At 38.6% G+C, this 23,291-nt stretch overlaps 1 protein-coding gene and 1 pseudogene across 1 annotated transcript in view; both read left to right on the forward strand.

Moving 5' to 3' along the window:
• Positions 1-23,291, forward strand: part of AGBL3 (AGBL carboxypeptidase 3) — a 125,976-nt gene that overhangs the window by 96,577 nt on the left and 6,108 nt on the right. Inside the window, exon 15 of the mRNA XM_007983011.3 lies at positions 7,173-7,404. Within this exon, the coding sequence (XP_007981202.1) occupies positions 7,173-7,404 (232 nt within the window). The remainder of the gene's footprint in view (positions 1-7,172; positions 7,405-23,291) is intronic.
• Positions 12,465-21,785, forward strand: LOC103226943 (E3 ubiquitin-protein ligase RNF14 pseudogene; annotated as a pseudogene).

The raw sequence follows: 23,291 nt of genomic DNA on the forward strand, positions 1-23,291 counted from the left end.
ACCTGCTCCAAATCTGTGATTACTTAAATATTATCTGCTGACCTTCAATGGAGCATAAAGTTTATTCATTAGGTCTTAAAAATTGGACTACCATGGAAATTATAATTATCATAATATTTTCTTCTGTTTCTGGAATGAATTGACATTTTTAGTTTACCTTCCCTAAAGTGTTTTATCAAAAACAGTTATTCTATTCATTAATTCTTGAAAAGTGTTAATAATATCAAAGATAACAATATGGAACAATTGGCCAATATAATTTTATACTCCATTGACATAATCCAAAGCATTGAAAAAATGCATCTCAAAATATGCACCACACTTACTTATGTTCTCAGTATTATGAGGCTATGACAAGCCAATAGACCATTTCATGAAGGCTTAAATTTTCACCAAGAGTAATTTCAGTATGAGAGAACTTTGGTCCTCTCTCATGGGTTTTTTTTTTTAATTGCTTTAATGCTTGGGAGGTTTTACCCCATCTTCCATCTCCAGATCATAAAATGATCATCTGTTTGGCTCTTAAATATTCATATAAAAATTAACACTAACCCTTGTCTTACACCATAGCAAAAAAATTAACTCTAAATGTATCATAGATCTAAATATCAAAGCTAAAATTATAAAAACTCACAGGAAAAAGCATGGGAGAGAATCTTTGTGGTTTTGGAATAAGAAAAGACTCCTCCAGTAGTACGCATAAACACCAATCGTAAAAGAAAAATTTGGCTAATGAACTTCATCAAAATCATTCTCTTTAAAAGACACTGTTAAGAAAATTAAAATGCATGAGACATATTGGAAAAAATTTACCAAATGTACAATCAATAAAGGCCTTGTTTTATACCTATGTCATTTCTTCTTTGAGCTTGGTAAACACAAACACAATACTCCAGCAGAATCCACTCTTCTACTTGGCCAGACCATCTGCACCTGGAAATAAGTCATGGCATTCCAGGAATTACTTCTCTTTCTTTGGAACATGCTTCACCGGCATAGATTTTCTGCTTATATTAGCTGTCTATAATCATTTCTTTTAATGCTCTTGGTGGATTCTAAATATTAATCAATCACTGCAGCAAAAAGAAATCAAATTATTGAAGCTGAGTGATAGGTTTAAGAGGGAGTTCCTTATCCTAGTCTCTTTATATTCAGGAATATAGAAAATATTTTAAACGAAGTCAAAAATATACTCTCACAACTATCAATAATCTGTTCTTGAATCAAACTCTCATCCATGTGAGTTAGAGTATGTTTATAGAATGTTTCTGGTGTTTATTTATTTTCTTAATATGCATGCTGCTTTTTCTTAGGAGAGATTTTTAAAAATCAGCCTACAGGAGTTTTATCTGATCCATCTGCACTGTATTTAATAGAAAGACCTTCAAGTTTCTGACATATGGAAACCCATAATCCCTACTGTTTTCTCATGGTAGTCAGTTTCCTCTTTTTCACATTCCATCTCAGTAGGAGACTGAGAGGGGAATAATTAGATATCTGTAGTCACATCATATCTCACTGAAAGCTGTAATCTGGACAGGTATAAATAAGCAGAGCCAGGCAGATTGAGAATCTACATTAGCTCAATTCCAAATTTAAGGAATATAGGTTACATTTCAGCTCTTGCAACCTCATCCACATGAAAATGTCTCTAGCACATTTTCTCCATTCTTTGTGTTGTAATTTTCTTCAACTGCTTCAACTGCTTTTTTTTTTTAATGTAAGGATGTTCATCATGATATTATTTTATTTTTAAACTTTTCAGTTTGGGGTTCATGTGCAGGTTTGTTATATAGGTAAACTCACGTCACGGGGGTTTGTTGTACAGATTATTTCATCACCCTAGTACCCAATAGATACTTTTTCTGGTCCTCTCCCTCCTCCCACCATCCATCTTCAAGTAGGCCCCAGTGTCTGTTGTTCCCCTTGTTGTGTCCATGTGTTCTCATAATTTAGCTCCCACTTATAAGTGATAACATGTGATATTTGGTTTTCTGTTCCTGCACTAGTTTGCTAAAGATAATGGCCTCCACCTCCATCCATGTTCCTGCATAGGATATGATCTCATTCTTTTCATGGCTGCATAGTATTCCATGGTATATGTGTACCACATTTTCTTTATTCAGCCCACCATTGTTAGGCATCTAGGTTGATTCCATGTCTTTGCTATCGTGAATAGTGTTGCAGTGAACATACATATGCATGTATTTTTATGATAAAATTAATTATATTGCTTTAGGTATATACCCAGTAATAGAATTACCAGGCTGAGTGGTAATTCTGTTTTTAGCTCCTTATGGAATTGTCATACTGCTTTCTATAATGGTTGAACTAATCTACACTCCCACCAACAGTGTATAAGATTCCCTTTTTTCTGTAACCTTGCCAGCATCTGTTATTTTTTGACTTTTTAATAATAGTCACTCTGACTGCTGTGAGATGTATCTCATTGTGGTTTTTATTTACATTTCTTTAATGATCAGTGATATTGAGCTGTATTTCATATGCTTGTTGGCCACATGTATGTCTTCTTTCGAAAAGTGTTCATGTCCTTTGCCCACTTTTTAATGGGGTTGTTTGGTTTTTTTCTTGTAAATTGCTTTAAGTTCTTTATAGATGCTGGATATTTAGACCTTTGTCAGATTCCTATATTTTCTCCCCACTCTGTAGGTTGCCTGTTTACTCTGTTGATAGTTTCTTTTGCTGTGCAGAAGCTCTTAAGTTTCATTAGATCTCGTTTTGCCTTCTTATCCTTTGACTAAGCCAATGCTGAACAACTGTAATTCTAGATGAATCTAACTATCCATCTCTACCCCATCTTAGATTACAGAGCCCTGCTGCAGAAAAACTATATTACCAAATGGCACTATACATTCTTGTTTGCACAATTTACATATACATATACTTGATCAACTACCTCTTCCATTCTCCAGAGTAACTATTCTAAATCTTTTCCTCTCTCTCTCCTACCTAACTTCTTACTTCACATATAAAACTTTACCTTCAGTAGATAACCTCACTTCTTACTTCACATATAAAACAGAAACAAAAACCAGAGAGGTCATCAATAAATCAACTCATTTCAAACATCCTTCCTTCTTGTTTCACAGAAATAAATATCCCTCTGTTTAAGGTTAATTCATTCAGCAGTGCTCTAGATCCCATGTCCCTCAATTTCCTTAGTGAAATAACTCTAATTATTGCCCTCTTTCTCACCTTCCTCAAATATAGCCAACATTCATTACCTTCACTTCTTCGCTTGTATACTTCTCAACCTAGTGCTTGAGAATGTTTCTACTGTTGCCATACCATGAAATGGTTATTTACAAAGCCATACTGACTTCTCTACTGTTGATTATTCCCAGGGCCTTTAAACTCTTTCCCTTGATTCATTGAGCTATTTCACAATCTGAGTGTCATATCTGTGACATTACTGTCTCCTGGTTTTACTCCTGTTTCTCTAGCCATTCATGAAACATGTGTTGAAATATATGAAGAGGAGCCCATGTAGGACATCACTTCTGCCTAAATTTTAAGTAGGCTATTTTCCAGTAGTCCATCCTTTGGTCTTTGTCACCACATACTTTATTTCTGAGCACTCTCATCTCTACCTGCAGCTTCAACCAGCAACTGATGACCATGATATTTTTTAATCTTCAGTCTAAGCCTCTCCTGCATTTCATATTCCTCTGCCTACTGGATATCTCCATCTGTTTTTCCCCACAAGCACTTATCTTCAACTTGTCCACTGCCAATCTCTTTCTCCTGCATCCCATGTCTCAGTCAGTGTACTGCCATCATCCAGTTATCTAAGTAATAAACCCAAGACTTATCCTAATGTTGTGCACTTCTGTTTCTTGGTCTCTAATAACATGAAGCTCTATCCGTTCTACCTCTAAAAATTCTCTTGAATCTGCTCTCTTCATCCTAATGCTACCGCTAATTCAGACCCTCATTTTGCCTCCCTTGAAGAACTGCATTAGCCTCCTAATTTGTCTCCCTGCCTTGTGTTTCACTTTTCTTCCACCTTTTGTTTTCCTGGGTCCCAGTGTGATCTTTCAAAACTGCAAATCTGATTATCTTCCGTAAGGTCTTCAATGGCCCCCTAACTGTATCATTCAAAACACAGTTATTTAGCGTTATCAGTCATGAATTATTCCCATCTTAGAGGATCTCTCAAAAGTGTTACTGCAAACAAGGCTTCCAGTTTTGAACCATGTCTTCATACCTACCTGATATCCCAATTATTCTACACCACATTTATGATTTCCTGAATGTGCCATGTTAGTCCCACATCCTAGATCACTCTCCTTCTTTTTTACTTGGCTGACTTGTGTTCATTCATTTACCCAATACCCTTTGCCCCCATCTATAAGTATGGCTATAAGTATATGTATGTAGTAAGTGTCCTGGTTTATCTCTATGAAGTATATTCTAATAGATAGTTCACTTTTTGCTCTCTAGTCCTGATTCTTAACATATTGAAGGCAGGAACTGTGTTTTTCACATCTATTTACCAAACAAAAATAGTGCCAGATATACAATAAGCATTCAGTGAATGTTTGTTTGTTTGTTTGTTTGTTTATTTATTTATTTATTTATTGAGATGGAGTATTGCTCTGTCACACAGGCTGGAGTGCAGTGATGCGATCTTGGCTCACTGCAACTTCCGCCTCCTGGGTTCAAGCAATTTGTCTGCCTCAGCCTCCTGAGTAGCTGGAATTACAGCACTCACCACCATGCCCACTTAATTTTGGTATTTTTAGTAGAGACAGGGTTTCACCCTGTTGGCCAGGCTAGTCTCAAACTCCTGACCTCAAGTGATCCATCTGCCTCAGCCTCCTAAAGTGCTGAGATTACAAGCATAAGCTACAACACCTGGCCTACATTCAGTGAATGTTTATTGAGTGGCCTAAGAATGGCTTATCAAGAAACTGTAAATAAGTTCATTTCATATGCCAGTATTGCCAGATATTGTAATCATACATTATCTTTCAGATCTAGCTTAATGCAATGCATGCTTTATCTTTTTATTTTCCTTTTAAGAATAGATAATTTTTTTTACCAAAAACTTATTGTAGAAATGTTCAAACATAAAGTAGAAAGAATAGAATAATGAGTCCACTGATGCCCATCACCCATCCTCATCAGCATCCTGCTACTCTTGTTTCATCTGTTTTCCCACCACTTTTTCCCTAGAGCATTTAAAATAAATTCTATAAATTATATTATTTTGCCTATAAACAGTTTAGTGTATATCACTAGATAAACACTAACAAAGCACAGTGTATTTCTTGCTTTTATTCTGAATGTATTCTACTTTCTCTTATGCTGTCTATGGACCAATTTAAGCATGGCAATTATAAATTATGACATTTTTTTAAATGTCTGACTACTGATCTTCCTTCAGGCTTTACTCAGGGTTACCCTCGCTTCCCAAGTATGTTGACTCTAAATTGTGATAAAATACACATAACAAAATTTATCATTTTAACTATTTTTAAGTGTACAATTCAGTAGTGTTAAGTACAGTCACATTGTGATGCAATCTCCAGAACTCCTTTTTCTCTTTTAAAATTGAAACTTTATGCCTAGTCTTCCTCACTTCCCCCTCCCCTGCCCCAGCACCTGGAAACCATCCTTCTACTTTTGTATCTATGAATTTGACTGTTCTAGTCAAATAGAATTCTAGTCAATGGAATATTCTAGTCAAATTAGGTAGTGGAGTCAAATATTTGAATGACAGATATGATATTTGTCTTTTTGTGTCTGGCTTATTTTATTTTGTATAGTAGTCTCAAGGTTTATCAATACTGTAGCATTTGTCAGTATTTCCTTCCTTTTTAAGACTAAATAACATTCTATTGTATGAATATACCTCATTTTATTAATCCATTCATGAATGAACATATGTGTTGCTTACAACTTTTGGCTATTATGAATATTGCTACGTCTCTTTGGGACCCTGCTTTCAATTCTTTTGGGGATATAGCCAGAAGTGGAATTTCTGGGTCATATAGTAATCCTATTTTTAATTATTGAGGAACCATCATATTGTTTTCCACAATGGTTGTACCATTTTACATTCTTATTAATAATGTGTGAAGGTTCCAATTTTTCTAAATCCTTGCCAACACTTATTTTCTGGAGGTTTTTGTTTGTTTGTTTGTTTTTTATAGCAGCCATCCTAACTAATATGGGGTAGGATAAACATTTTTTAAAATGTTATTATATTCCAGTGTCTCCATTAACAAAACAATAATTCCTTTGTATCATCTAATAAAAAAGGGACTTCTAACATGCTCTTCCCAGTCCCCATATCCCTATACTGCCATTTCCTCAGACTAGAAGCTCTGGAGCCACCACTGATTCCGCTCTTATTCTCTTATCTCATATCCAATTCTTTATAAAATCCACATATGTACCCAGAATACTCCCACCCCACTTGTCACCCTTCTAGCCATTTCCACGACCCTGGTCCAAGCTACCACCATCTCTCCTAGATTGTTTCTGCAGCCTTCCAAGAGATCTCCCTGTTTGTTCACTCTTGCCTCTCTTCAATCTGTTCTCAACTTGGCAACTAGCATAATCTTGTCCAAACAAATCTCAGACTGACACTCCTCTGCTCAATGCCTTCCAATGCTTCTCCATCTCACGCTCAGTAAAAATCAAAGTCCTTCTACTGGCCTGTGAGGCCCTACATGAGCTGAGTCCATGTTACCTACCTGAACTTATCCCTTATAACTTTCCCTTTTGTTCATTCTCCTCCAGCCACTGACTGCATTCTTGGTGTTCTTGAACACACTACTATTCTCCTACTTCAGGGCCTTTGCCTCAAATTATCTTTCCTCTGAAACCTGCTTGATTTGCTTCCTCAATTCCATGAGATGTCCGCTTCATAAGGAGGCTTTCTCTTAACACCTTTTTAAAAGTGGAAATCAACCCCTCAAGAATTCTCTACTCCCCTCCGCAGCTTTACTTTATCCTGTAAACTTTATCATTATCTAACATAATATATATTTTACTTGTTTATTTTCTGCCCACTGTCATTAAAGTACAAGCTTCAGATGGGCAAGGAATTTTAGATAAAATCCCTGGCATATAATAATGCCCAATAAGTAATTGTGAGTAGAGTTTATATCCCTGTACATATTTTTGTGGTTGCTCCCCAGATCTGCACCACAACTTAAAAAGCAAAATAAAAGAATGCATATCTTTCCAAAGCAAGAAGACTGGCATAAATTGGACAGATGATGAAAAAAGGAGCTACAAGGATAAAGGAATAGTTCAAACTCAAGAAATATTGCAGTATTTGCTCCCCATCATGCATAACCCTAAAAACATGCAAACCGCTCAGATAAAACAGCTATTCAATCCAAGAACCAACTTCCAAATCCAACATCAGTAAGTCAATACAGTTTTTATCACTCTTAGCTATTTAATAATCTTTTTAAAGGAAGCAGGGCTTATTAATTTATTATCCTAAGAAAAAAGTCTGCTCTTGAAAATGATGTCAGCTGCATCACATTTGGCAAAGAACAAAGACCCAAAGCTGTCAGAAAACACTGGATAAGTGAAGGAGTAAGTTATCAGGCCTTATTTAATTGATTATTTGCATGAAACTACTCATTAATTTAGATCTATTAATAAATTATGCATAAATAAAGTATGATTATAGCCTGACTTGAATATTGTCAGCTGTTCTAAATCCTATAGGGTAACTTTCTAATCCTATGGGGTAACCAGAATTAAAAATAATTAACCTGAGCTACTTCAGTTTATTGATACTCAGATGAAAGCAGAAAGAGTGAGCCCAGTTTTCTTCTAAAGATAAAAAATAGAACCACTTCTAAGGCCAAAAGAAAACATGTGTAAATAAAAGTAAAGACAGTAACAAGCTGAAAATAATAAATACAATAGTAATATTATCAACAGATTTTTGTAATGTACTTCCTATGTGCTACACACTGTTCTAAGTTATACATGTATACACTTTACATTTTACACATGAGAAAATTGAGGTCCTAAGAGGTTAAATAATTTGTCCAAAGCCTCACAAGCCAATACATAGTGGAATCTGGAGTCAAATCCACCTAGACCTTCTGATTCCAGAGTCCTCCTGAACTTCATCATTATGTGTTGCCATTTCTCTTTATAAAGTGAAAAACATGACCAATATACTTAATATACAAAGAGTGCTTACATATCAACTGGAAACTTACAAATACTTTCATAAGAAAATGGGTGAAGGCTATGAACCATTGCTACTGTGCATTAGTGAAAACCCTGACTCTTCACTAGGCATCCTCTGACACCAGCCCAATGGAGAGAGAAAGAGGTACTTCATTTCTGTCCATTGAGTGTGGAAATCTCGGCTCTCCATTTGGTTTCCAATGACACCCTGCGGGAGGAGAGAGACTCTTTATAGGCCAATGGGAGAGTCAAAGTTCTGGCTTCTACTTGTCCTTCTTTGACACAACCCTTGCAGAAGTTTGAGATCCCTCATTATACCTCATAAGAGTGGAAGTGTAAGCCCCTCTGCCTCTGCTTACATGGGTGGGAGTGAGGGCACTGTTTATCAGTGGCACTTGGCTGGAGTACAGTGGTTATTGCCTAACATTTTCTGTATCAGTAGGCTGTCCCTTTCCTGGTCCTTTTCTACATAATACAGGCTATTGTTGAGAGCTTTTTGTGCATGTTTCTGGGCACTTTTGTGTTCTCAGGTTGCTAGCTTCTTCAGCTCCAAGTCTTGGATAAATGAGGCAAAAAGAAAACCCAGGAGACACCATTGTGTTGTTCCTTGGTTCTTGAAGTCCCTAGCTAGCCTACCTGCTTTCTACCTTTTGGAGTTGCCTTTTGTTCATTTTATATGGGTTTGTAGTTATTTTTAGTTCAAAGAATAGGGAAAATGCATCTACTTCATCCTCCTGGAAGTGAAAAATCTCTCCAATTATATTTTGATTTGCATAATCTTTCTCAAGAATTTTCATCATTACCAAATGGAATGCCAAGCATGAGATTTATTCCTTCATATTTGAAATCTGACCCATGTTTGACCAGAGAGAAATTTAAGGTATGTAAATCATCTTGTTAACGTGCAATCCACCTATTAATCCACCTAGACCCTATTCATTTTGGCTTAAGAACAGAACAGACAATGAAGTTTCAGCCCTACGATTACATTCAGATGTTATATCATGTTCAACATGATAATTCAGCAAACTCGTACAGCACATTAACTAGTTTCTCCTTAATCCTAACTTAGACCAATGTCTAAGATGGTTTAGCAAAGTGTGATCTTCTCATTCTTTGCTTATTCTCATTTTACCCTGCAATCACTTACTATAAGTAATAGTATGTAAGAGTGTTGAGACAGTCAAACAAACGATATATAAAACAGAAAAGGCAGCCATAAAGAACTAAGTTGTAAGAATAACAACAACAATAAAAATCAACCTGACAATGTTTAAGTTTGTAGTGAGATCATCTGTTAAGAAAGGCCTTGCTTGCTGCTTTCCTACTTGTTAATACTTCCATATACACCTATATCAGATACTTTTGGGGGTGTCTACATAAGGGTAGCACTTCCAAAAGTTGCGTTTGTAATTATGCGACCTCTACCCACTGGCATGGTTGCCACTCAGATTATCTTTCCCTATGCTTTGGAACTGGAATGAGAGATAGTGGATCAGTCTTGTACATGAAACTGCTGTAGGATGCAAATTTGAGCTAAGGGAAGTAAAAACTTTCCTGTGGAGAGAGAAAAGCAGAGACTGCAGATGAATAAAAAGCCTTGGAAGTTTTCCATTTTCTAGTTCTAGTCCTTTCCTGAAGCCTGACTGAATTCCCTCTCCCTTTGTTTCCATGAGTAGCTTCGTACTTTCTTATAATTCTTCCCCTACCCTACCTTATACTTTTGCAAATTAAGCTAGCTTGAATTGGTTTCTGTTACTTGTAACCAAAGAGGTCTTAGTTAATACCTCACTATTTGTCTGTACCTTCATGCTCAGGCCCATCCTCATTGAGTGCATTTCTAGATTCAAAGTATTAATATATAAGGAACCTCTTATGAAAGTAATGACTAAAAATCAAGCCATGTCCTGATTGTCATCTAGACCCCACCACAGTCTCAATGGAGGCTACATATGGAGATGAACCTCCACATCTGTCCAATAATGATTAGAAGCCTCCCATCTCTGGTGTCAATGGAGTCCAGATGGGGAACCTGGACTTCCACTTCCATCTTGCAGTAATGAGGTCTTATCTCCCCACTCCCTGTGCTGGAGCAAAGTAACAAAAAGCCAGCTAAAACAGAGGGTTTACATAAGATCCAGAGTCTCATAACATAATACGAAAGTGTCCATGTTTGAATCAGAAGCAAACTGTTGTACCAAGAACCAGGAAGATCTAAAACTGAAAAAAGACAATTAGTAGACACAAACACTGAGATGTTAGTGATGTTAGAATTTTTTGACAAAGATTTTTAAAGCAATCATAATTAAAATGCTTCAAAAAACACTTATAAACACACTTAGAAGAAATAAAAAAAAAGAAAGCCTCAGCAGAGAGAGAAAAAAAATGTTAATAAGAACCAAATAGAAATTTTTGAATTGAAAAATACAACTGAAATTGTAAAAGCTTAATGGCTGAGCACAACAGTATAATTGTGCAAATAGAGGAAAGAGTCAGTGAATTGAGAAAGAGAAAAATAGAAATTACCCAACCAAACCTAAGAGAAAAAATAGGCTTAAAATAAAATGAATAGAGCCTCAGGGACCTGTAAGACTGTAAGACAAGATCTAATATTCACATATCATAGTTTCAGAAGGACAGGAGAATGAATACAGGGCTGAAAAGGAAATCAAAGAAATAATGGCTGAAAGGTTGCCAAATTTGACAGGAGACATAAACCTACAGATCAAAAAGCTGAGCAGACCACTAATAGGATACACCCAAAGAAATTCATGCCAAGATAGCCCAAAATTTAACTTTTTTTTTTTTTTTTTTTTTGATACAAAGTCTTGCTCTGTTACCTAGGCTGCAGTACAGTGAAACAATCTCAGCTCACTGAAACCTGTGCCTCCCGGGTTCAAGTGATTCTAGTGCCTCAGCCTTCCGAGCAGCTGGGATTACAAGTGCCCACCACCATACCTGGCTAATTTTTGTATTTTAGTAGAGATGAGGTTTCGCCATGTTGGCTAGGTTGGTCTTGAACTCCTGACCTCAAGTGATCTGACTGCCTCAGCCTCCCAAAGTGCTGGGATTACAGACATGAGCCACCATGCCCATCCCCCCAAATTTAACTTCTGAAAATGAAAAAAAAATTGTTTTTCCTACAGAGGAAAAACAATTAGAATGATAGTGGATTTCTCATCAAAACCGACAAAGGCCAGATGTAGCACAATATTTTTAATTATTGGAAGAAACTGTCAACCTAGAATCCTATACCCAGTGAAAATAAGGGAGAAGTCAAGAAATGTTCAGATAAAAGAAAACTAAGAGAATTTTTCACCAGAAGACTTACTCTAAAAGAATGACTAACGGAATTTAGCAAAACAGATAGAAAATGATAAAAGAAGGAATATCAGGAAAGAAAGAATATGGTAAACAAAAATACAGGTAGATATAAAATACAGGTAAATATAAAATTTTCTAAATCATATTTGATGGTTGAAGCAAAAATTATGATATTGATGTGGTTCCAAATGCATGTAAAAGACATATTTCAGACCATTATAAATGTGAGAAGGTGACAGGACATAAAGGGAGGTAAGTTTTGTACTTCACTCAGATTACTAAGTTAACACAGCCAATAGACTGTGATAAGTTATGCATATGTAGTATAATACAGCAACCACTGAAAAAGCTGTTCAAAGAGATATACTAAAAAACACTAAATAAATCAAAATGGAATTGTTGAAAAATGTTCACATTACCCACAGGAAGGCAGGAAAGAGAAAACAAACAAAAAACAAAGAATAAACATTTTTTTTAATGGCAGATTTAAGTCCTAAGACATCAACAATTACACTGAATGTAAATGATCTAAATACAACAGTTAAGGACAGATTAATAAAATGAATTTAAAACATTCCCCAACAATATGCAGTCACAAGAAACTCATTTCAAATATGACAATGGAGGCAGGCTGAAAGTAATAGAATGGAAGAAGATACATCATGCAAACATTAATAGATGAAAGCAGGAATGGCTATGTTAATATTAGGTAAAGTAGATTTTAGAGGAAAGAAAATTATCAAAGAGGGGCATTATATATAACATTTTTTTTTTTTTTTTTTTTGAGACGGAGTCTCGCTCTGTCCCCCAGGCTGGAGTGCAGTGGCCGGATCTCAGCTTACTGCAAGCTCTGCCTCCCGGGTTCACGCCATTCTCCTGCCTCAGCCTCCTGAGTAGCTGGGACTACAGGCACCCGCCACCGCGCCCAGCTAATTTTTGTTTTTTTTTTTTTAGTAGAGACGGGGTTTCACCGTGTTAGCCAGGATGGTCTCGATCTCCTGACCTCGTGATCCGCCCGTCTCGACCTCCCAAAGTGCTGGGATTACAGGCTTGAGCCACCGTGCCCGGCCCTATATATAACATTTAAAAGGTCAATCCACTAGAAACAGCAATCTTAGATGTGTGTGTAAAATCACAGAACTGGCTGGGTGCGGTGGCTCACGCCTGGAATCCCAGCACTTTGGAAAGCTGAGGTGGGTGGATTACTTGAGGTCGCGAGTTTGAGAACAGCCTGATCAATATGGAGAAACCCCATCTCTACTAAAAACACAAAAATTAGCCAGGTGTGGTGGCTCATGCCTGTAATCCCAGCTACTTGGGAGGCTGAGGCAGGAGAATCACTTGAACCCGGGAGGTGGAGGTTGTGGTGAGCCAAGATCGTGTCATTGCACTCCAGCCTGGGCAACAAGAGCAAAACTCCATCTCAAAAAACAAAACAAAACAATAAAAAACTGCAAAATATGTGAAGCAAAAACTGATAAAACAGAAAGGAGAAATAGACAAATTCACAATTGTTTCAATAATTAGATAGAAAATAAGCAAGGATATAAAATAATTCACCAAGAATATAAATATCTAACTGACATTTAAGGAGCACTTCACCCAACAACAGCACAATACACATTATTTTCAAGTGTACGTGGATCATATAACAAGATAGAACATATCCTAGCTATGAAATAAACCTCAACATATTTAAAATAATTTAATCATACAAAGTGTATTATCTGACCACAATGGAATCCAACTAGAAATCAATATCCAAAGGGTAATAGGAAAAAAAAAAAAAACCTAAACATTTGAAAACTAAATAACATACTTCTGAGTAACTCGTGAATCAAAAATATTCTCCAGGGTGGGGCCAAGATGGCCAACTAGAAACAGCGGCATTCGGAGGCTGCCATTGAAAAGAACCATAATAAGCAAGGTATCCAGGTTCTCTCATCAGAACTGACTAGGAGGCTGGTGTGATCCACAGAGAAGGAAGAACAGTGTAGTGCAGCAGCCCACCTGAGAGCCACACAGGGCAGCAGAGCGCCCCCCTACATCCCCAGCCAAGGGAAGTGGTGACTGAGTGTACTACCCAGCCAGGGAAATCGTGCTTTTTCCACAGAACTGTGGAACCCATAGATTGGAAGATCCCACTCACGAACCCATGCCACCAGGGCCTAGTGTCCCAACCCCAGAGCCGTGAAGACTCTCAACCGCCTCTTGGCTGGAATCTGCTTAAGCCTACAGAATGCCCCAGGGGAGGCATGACCAGCACCACAGCTGTGGCTGCCTGCTGTCTAAGCTGTTTGAGTTCCTTGGGGGAGGGGCAGCGGCCGGCACTGGGACTCGCAACTGCCTCACACGCTAAGCTCCCTGGGTGGGGGAGGGCATCATCCATCTCTATAGCTCCAGGCTGCATTTTTCCTGTGCTGGAGTCAGGGAGGCTGAACAGCTTGGTCCCGAGACATGTTCCCCACAGCCCAACATACCGACTATGGCAGAATGTGGCCAAAGTGCCTCTTCAGGCCTAGCCCTGACCGATCCTTCCTCACTGGGTGGGGCTTCCCTGCAGGAACTGCAGTAACTCCAGCCAGAGGCTCAGGAACCCGGATCTCCCTGGGCCTGAGCCCCTAGGGGGAGGGGTGGCCGCAGTCTTTGTAGACCAGCAGACTTAAGACTTTCCTCCTTGTAGTTCTGAGGAATCTGGGCAGCCCAGACAAGTGGGTTTCCCCCCAGCGAAGCATACCCCCCCAACCAAGGGACAAAGTGCTTCGTTAAATGGGTCCTGTTCCCCCTGCCACCCAACTGGGTGAGACCCTCCAACGGGGGTTGTCAGATACCCTATACAAAAGCAATACTGCTGGCATCAGGCTGGTGCCCCTAGAGGTCAGAGATCCCAGAAGAAGGAGCAGGCAGGCTTCTTTGCTATTCTCCAGCCTCCTTGAGTGACATCTCCAGGCCCAGGAGTGAACCAGATGACTAGGGTCTGAAGTGAAATCCCAGCAAACAGCAGCAGCCCTATAGAAAAGGGACCTGACCAATGAAAGAAAAACAAATAGAAAGCAACAACAACAGTATCAACAACAACTAAAAAGCCCCCAGGAAAACCTCCTCCAAGGATCAGCAGCCTCAAAGATCAAAACTAGACAAACTCCTGAAGGTGGGAAAGAATTAATGAAAAAACACTGAAAACCCAAAAGGCCAGAGTGCCTCCTCTCCTCCAAATGATCACAATGTCTCTCCAGCAATGGCACAGAACTAGTTGGAGGATGAGACAGACAAATTGACAGAAGTAGGCTTCAGAAGATGGGTAATAAAAAACTACGCTGAGCTAAAGGAGCATGTTCTAACCCAATGCAAAGAAGCTAAGAACCTTGATAAAAGGTTAGAGTAGCTGCTAACTAGAATAATCAGTTTAGAGAGGAGCATAAATGACCTGGTGGAGCTAAAAAACACAGCATGAGAACCTCGTGAAGCATACACAGGTATCAATAGCTGAATCAACCAAGCAGAAGAAAGGATATCAGAGTTTGAAGACCACCTTGCTGAAATAAGGCATGCAGACACGACAAGAGAAAAAAAGAATAAAAAGGAATGAACAAAACCTCCAAGAAATGTGGGACTTCATAAAAAGACCGCGCGTACAATCGATCGGAGTACCTGAAGGAGACAGGAAAAATGGAAACAAGTTGGAAAACACACTTCAAGATATTATCCAGGAGAACTTCCCGAACCTCGCAAGACAGGCCAATATGCAAATTCAGGAAATACAGAGAACATCACTAAGATATTCCATGAGAAGATCAACCCCAAGACACATAATCATCAGATTCTCTAAGGTCAAAATGAAGGAAAAAATGTTAAAGGCAGCCAGAGAGAAAGGCCAGGTCATCTACAAAGGGAAGCCCATCAGACTAACAGTGGCCCTCTCAGCAGAAACTCTACAAGCCAAAAAAGATTGGGGGCCAATATTCAACATTCTTAAGGAAAAAAATTTTCAACCCAGAATTTTGTATCTGGCCAAACTAATCTTCATAAGCAAAGGATAAATCCTTTCCAGACAAGCAAATACTGAGGGCTTTCATTACCACCAGGGCTGCCTTGCAAGAGCTCCTGAAAGATGCAGTAAATATGAAAAACAAAAACCAGTACCAGCCACTGCAAAACCACATCAAAATATAAAGACCAATGACACTATGACAAAACTGCATCGATCAGTGCACAAAATAAACAAATAGCATCATGATGACAGGATCAAATTGACACATTACAATACTAACCTTAAATGTAAATGGGCTAAATGCCCCAGTTAAAAGACACAGACTGGCAAATTGGATAAAGAGTCAAGTTCCATTGGTGTGCTGTATTCAGGAGACCCGTCTCATGTGCAAAGACACACATAGGCTCAAAATAAAGGGATAGAGAAAAATTTACCAAGCAAATGGAAAGCAAAGAAAAAAAAAAAGTAGGGTTTGTAATCCTAGTCTCTGACAAAACAGACTTTAAACCAACAAAGATAAAAAAAAAAGACAAGGGTATTACATAATGGTAAAGGGAACAATTCAACAAGAAGAGCTAACTGTTCTAAATATATATGCACCCAATACAGGAGCACCCAGATTCATAAAACAAATTCTTAGAGACCTACAAAGAGACTTAGACTTCCACACAATAATAGTGGAAGACTTTAACACCCCACTGTCAACATTAGACAGATCAACAAGACAGAAAATTAACAAAAATATTCAGGACTTGAACTCTCAGCTCGGATCAAGTGGACCTAACAGACATCTACAGAAATCTCCACCCAGATCAACAGAATATACATTCTTCTCTGTGCTACATGGCACTTCTTCTAAAATTGACCACATAATTGGAAGTAAAACACTCCTCAGCAAAAGCAAAAGAACTGAAATCATAGCAAACAGTCTCTCAGACCACAGTGCAATCAAATTAGAACTCAGGATTAAGAAACTCACTCAAAACCACACAATTACATGGAAATTGACCAACCTGCTCCTGAATGACTCCTGGGTAAATAATGAAATTAAGGCAGAAATCAAGAAGTTATTTGAAACCAATGAGAACTAAGAGACAATGTACCAGAATCTCTGGGACACAGCTAAAGCAGTGTTAAGGGGGAAATGCCCATATCAGAAAGCTAGAAAGATCTCAAATCCACACCCAAACATCACAATTAAAAGAGCTAGAGAGACAAGAGCAAACTAATCCAAAAGCTAGCAGATGACAAGAAATAACTAAGAGCAGAATTGAAGGAGATAGAGACACAAAAAACTCCCCCAAAAATCACTGAATCCAGAAGCTGTTTTTTTGAAAAAATTAGCAAAATAGATAGACCACTGGCTAGACTAATAAAGAAGAAGAGAGAAGAATCAAATAGAAACAATAAAAAATAATAAGGGGATATCACCACTGATCCCACAAAAATACAAACTACCATCAGAGAATACTATCAACACCTTGATGCAAATAAACTAGAAAATCTAGAAGAAATGGAGAAATTCCTGGACACATACACCCGCCTAAGACTAAGCCAAGAAGAAGTTGGATCCCTGAATAGACCAATAGCAAGTTCTGAAATTGAGGCAATAATTAATAGCCCACCAAGCAAAAAAAGCACAGGAGTAGACAGATTCATGGCCGAATTCTACCAGAAGTACAAAGCAGAGCTGGTACCATTCCTTCTCAAACTATTCCAAACAATTGAAAAGGAGGGGCTCCTCCCTAACTCAATTTATGAAGCCACCATCATCCTGATGGACCAGGATGATGACACAACAAAAAAAGAAAACTTCAGACCAATATCCCTGATGGACATCGATGCAAAAATCCTCAATAAAATACTGGCAAACCGAATTTGGCAGCACATCAAAAAAGGTATCCAACATGATGAAGTTGGCTTCATCCCTGGGATGCAAGGCTGGTTCAACATATGCCAATCAATAAACGTAATCCATCACATACACAGAACCAAAGACAAAAACCACATAATTATTTCAATAGATGCAGAAAAGGCTTCTGATAAAATTCAACATCCCTTCACATTAAAAACTCTGAATAAACTAGGTATTGATGGAGTATATCTCAAAATAATGAGAGCTATTTATGACAGACCCACAGCCAATATCATATTGAATGGACAAAAGCTGGAAACATTCCCTTTGAAAACCAGTACAAGACAAGGATGCCCTCTCTCACCACTCCTATTCAACATAGAATTGGAAGCTCTGGCCAGGGCAATTAGGCAAGAAAAAAAAGTAAAGGGTATTCAAATAGGAAGAGAGGAAGTCAAATTGTCTCTGTTTGCAGATGACATAATTTTATATTTAGAAAACCCCATCATCTCAGTCCCAAAACTCCTTAACTGATAAGCAACTTCAGCAAAGTCTCAGAATACAGAATCAATGTGCAAAATCCTAAGCATTCCTTTACACCAACATAGACAAGCAGAGGGCCAAATCGTGAATCAACTCCCATTCACGATTGCTACAAAGCAATACCTAGGAACACAGCTAACAAGGGATATAAAGGACCTCTTCAAGGAGAACTACAGACCACTGTTCAAGGAAACAAGAGAGGACACAAACAAGTGGAAAAACATTCCATGGATAGGAAGAATCAGTATCATGAAAATGGCAATACTGCTCAAAGTAATTTATAGATTCAACACTTTTCCCATCAAACTACCACTGACATTCTTCACAGATTTAGAAAAAACTACTTTAAATTTCATATGGAATCAAAGAAAACCCTGAATAGCCAAGACAATCCTAAGCAGAAAGAACAAAGCTGGAGGCATCACGCTACCTGACTTCAAACTATAATACAAGGCTACAGTAACCAAAACAGACATGTAGACCAATGCAACAGGACAGAGACCTCAGAAATAAGACCACACATCTACAACTATCTGATCTTTGACAAACCTGACAAAAACAAGCAATGGGGAAAGGATTCCCTATTCAATAAGTGGTGCTGGTAAAACTGGCTAGCCATGTGCAGAAAACTGAAACTGGACCCCTTCCTTACACCTTATACAAAAATTAACTGAAGATGGATTAAAGACTTAAATGTAAAACCCCAAACGATGAAAACTCCAGAGGAAAACCTAGGCAATACCATTCAGGACATAGGCATGGGTGAAGACTTCATGACAAAACACCAAAAGCAATTGCAACAGAAGTCAAAATGGACAAATGGGATCTAATTATACTAAAGAGCTTCTGCACAGCAAAAGAAACTAGCATCAGAGTGAACAGGCAACCTACAGAATGGGAGAAAATATGTGCAGTCTACCCATCTGATAAAGGTCTAATATCCAGAATTTACAAGGAACTTAAACATATTTACAAGAAAAAAACAGACAACCCTATCAAAAAGTGGGCAAAGGATATGAAGACACTTCTCAAAAGAAGACATTTATGCAGCCAAAAAACATATGTAAAAAAGCTCAATGACTGGGCGCGGTGGCTCACACCTGTAATCCCAGCACTTTGGGAGGCCAGGGCAGGTGGATCACGAGGTCAGGATATCGAGACCATCTTGGCCAACATGGTGAAACCCCGTCTCTACTAAAATACAAAAAATTAGCCGGGTGTGGTGGCGCATGCCTGTAGTCTCAGCTACTTGGGAGACTGAGGCAGGGGAATTGCTTGAACTCGGGAGGCAGAGGTTGCAGTAAGCCAAGATCGCACCACTGCACTCCCGCCTGGCAACAGAGCAAATCTCCATCTAAAAACAAAAACAAAAACAAAAAACTCAACACCACTAATCACACTGATCATCAGAGAAATGTAAATCAAAACCACAATGACATGCCATCTCACATCAGTCAGAATGGCAATTATTAAAAAGTCAAGAAACAATAGATGCTGGGGAGGCTGTAGAGAAATAGGAATGCTTTTACTGTGCTGGTGGGAGTGTAAATTAGTTCAACCATTGTGGAAGACAGTATGGTGATTCCTCAAGGATCTAGAACCAGAACTACCATTTGACCCAGGAATACCATTAGTGGGTATATACCCAAAGGAATGTAAATCATTCTACTATAAAGACACACGCACACATAGGTTTATTGCAGCATTGTTTACAATAGCAAAGACACGGAACCAACCCAAATACCCATCAATGACAGACTGGATAAAGAAAATGTGGCACATATACACCATGGAATACTATGCAGCCATAAAAAGGAATGGCATCTGCCAGGCATGGTGGCTCATGCCTGTAATCCCAGCACTTTGGGAGGCCAAGGTGGGTGGATCACAAGGTCAGGAGTTTGAGACCAGCCTGGCCAATATGGTGAAACCCCGTCTCTACTAAAAATACAAAAATTAGCCAGGCATGGTGGTGGGCACCTATAGTCCCAGCTACTCGGGAGGCTGAGGCAGGAGAATTGCTTGAACCCAGGAGGCGGAGGTTGTAGTGAGCCGAGATAGTGCCACTGCACTCCAGCCTGGGCAACAGAGTGAGACTCTGTCTCTCAAAAAAAAAAAAAAAGGCATTTGTAAACTGTCATGACCCTGGTGGCAGCATAGCAGTAAGAACGACCAGAGTTCACTCTCGTGGCCATCTTGGTTTTGTTCCTCAGAAAATTAAATGTCGTCAGAAGAGTGAGACGCTCAGGAGGATGAATTGCTGGCCCCGGCAAGTATTTATTATGATGGAGATGAATTTAGAAAAGTGGAGTCTGTCCAAGGTGGAGAAACCAGGATCTATTTGGATTTGCTACAGAATTTCAAGATATTTGTGAGCGCTATCTGCTCTATGGGAAGAACACCATGGCAGCATGATCCTGTTTGCCTGCATGCAATTTCTTAAGGAAGATACCCTACTATACCTGAATATTGTCTCTCCTTTTGAGCTCAAGATTGGTTCTCACAAAAATGTGCAGAGAAGGACAGCTCAAGCCTCTCCCAACACAGACCTAGTTTTTGGAGGAACTTCTGGATCTGATACAGACCAAGAGGAAATTGTGGACGAGACAGCTGTGCAGGATGTGGAATCATTGTTAAATATGATCCGGGAAATGTTGGACTTTGATCAAGCTCAGCAGATAAAATGCTTTAGTAGTAATTTGTTCCTATGCAATATCTGTTTCTGTAACAAGCTGGATAGTGAATGCATGTACTTCTTGGAGTGCAGGCATGTGTACTGCAAAGCCTGTCTGAAGGACTACTTTGAAATCCAGATCAGAGATGGCCAGGTTCAATGCCTCAACTGCCCAGAACCAAAGTGCCCTTCGGTGGCCACTCCTGGTCAGGTCAAAGAGGAGCTAGTGGAAGCAGAGTTATTTGCATGTTATGACCGCCTTCTTCTCCAGTTCACCTTGGACCTGATGGCAGATGTGGTGTACTGCCCCTACCCATGCTGCCAGCTACCTGTCATGCAGGAGCCTGGCTGCACCATGGGTATCTGCTCCAGCTGCAATTTTGCCTTCTGTACTTTATGCAGGTTGACCTACCACGGGGTCTCTCCATGTAAGGTGACTGCAGAGAAATTAATAGACTTACGAAATGAATACCTGCAAGCAGATGAGGCCAATAAAAGACTTTTGGAACAAAGGTGTGGTAAGAGGGTGATTCAGAAGGCACTGGAAAAGATGGAAAGTAAGGAATGGCCAGAGAAAAACTTCAAGAACTGACCATGTTGTGGAACTCCCATAGAGAAATTAGATGGATATAACAAGATGACATGTACTGGCTGTATGCAATACTTCTGTTGGATTTGCATGAGTTCTCTCTCTAGAGCAAACCCTTACAAACATTTCACTGATCCTGCTTCACCACGTTTTAACCAGCTGTTTTATGCTGTGGATGTTGATGAAGATATTTTGGAAGATGAGATTGAAGACTAGTTAACTACTTGCTCAAGATATGGAAGTGGACTGGTTTTCCCTAATCTTTTGTCAAGTACACAAAGTAACTCTGCAGGATATTTAGAGTACTATTCATTCACTCTTCCTGTGTAGAAGATATGGAAGAAAAGGTTTATATTTTCATGTGGTACTACTGAAGAGGGTGCATTCATATATTTTTTAATGTAAATTGAGAAAAATTATAAGCCAAGGGTTCAGAAAATGAAACTACAGAATATTAAATATTATAATGTGTCCAAAGCTCTGAGTAGTTAAAAATTAAATATTTCTTTCCTTCCCCAAGCTTTACGTAAGGAGAAGAGGGGTCAAGAGTTAAACTTACAGACCCTTTGTCTCTGAGAAGCATTCCTCTAAGACATTCTGTTGGAGCTCCCTCAGTACTACTCCTTACAACCGGGGTAGGTAGAAGAAGCCTTATGAAAATTACACTGAGAATCTGATCTCATTTACTCCACATTAATCACATTCCTACCAACCTAAATTTCTGCCAAGTCAGTTCTCTTTGGAGGAAGCCCTTTACTCTGTAACTCACTGGATGATCCAGTGTCATTTTAACCTGCTTTCCAGAATGGAAATTTATAATAATTTAAAAATATGTTTTAATACCACAAATGCTGTGGGGCACTTGATGTTTATTAGTAGTGTATATGGTCCACTGGTTTCAGGCCAAATCTAGAATTTAGTGATACTGGCTTAGAAGAATTTAAGTTCTATTCAACTTTCCTGGGTGTTAGAGCCTAGATTCAAAATGACTTGTCTTTGCTACTTTTGTTCCACATTCTCTCTCTTTACCATTGCTCTACCTTCTATTTGTAAGGACAATTTTAATATCAATTCCAGCAACACATGTTTTTATTTCCTCTGCTGGAATAGGAGAAAGCTTAATATATTCCCAATCTGAATGTTCTTGAATTATCTGCATTTACCACTGTATATGCATATAGTGACAGTATAACCTGTCTGTACCACTGTAGTTCCAGTCCTAATTTTCTGAATTATTTTTAAAGGTCTTCTCTAACAAGCTATGGAAATTTAGCTTCATACTCTTTTTTTGCAACAGCAGTGTTTTGGGTGATAATTTTGAATTGATACCTGTTCCTTTTTCTGGGTCTTGTTGGCTTTTCGAAAAATTGTCTTTCCTTATCATTGGTGGGTGGACTTGATAGCAAAGTAAAATTTTTTGGAAAAGAGGACAGAAAAATTGAACTGCAGCTTGAGAACATATTCTTTTTTTCCTACTTTGTCATTGAAAATTGAGGAATCGCTTTTGACTGTTTTAGGTGTGTGTGTCCTGAGTGAGCAAGGACTGTGTTTTTGGATTGTCGAAGAGGATGTTTAATCTTAAAAATAAAAATAAATTTAAAAATCGTCTTGTAATTAGAAAGAAAAAGGAATGAGATCATGTCTTTTCCAGGGACATGGATGAAGCCAGAAGCCATCATCTTCAGCAAACTTAACACAGGAACAGAAAACCAAACACCACATGTTTTCACTCATAAGTGGGAGTTGAACAGTGAGGACACATGGACACATAGAGGGGAACATCATACACCAGAGCCTGTTGGGGGGTGAGGGGTGAGGGGAGGGAACATAGAGGACATGTCAATAGGTGCAACAAACCACCATAGCACACATAAACCTATGTAACAAACCTGCACATTCTGCACATGTATCCAGGTGTTTTTTAGAGGAAATTGATTATTTCCTCAATAAAATATGAACTACCCCAACTCATTCAATATGAAATAGAATATTTGAATACCCCTGTAACTAATAAGGAAATTGATTTCATAGTTTTAAAACCCTAAAAAAGAAATTACCTGGCCTAGGTGGTTTTAGAAGAGAATTTTACCAATAAATTAAGGAAGAATTAGTACCAATTCTA

The sequence above is a fragment of the Chlorocebus sabaeus genome, chromosome 21 (assembly GCF_047675955.1).
Source record: "Chlorocebus sabaeus isolate Y175 chromosome 21, mChlSab1.0.hap1, whole genome shotgun sequence".
In the NCBI taxonomy this organism is placed as follows: domain Eukaryota; kingdom Metazoa; phylum Chordata; class Mammalia; order Primates; family Cercopithecidae; genus Chlorocebus; species Chlorocebus sabaeus.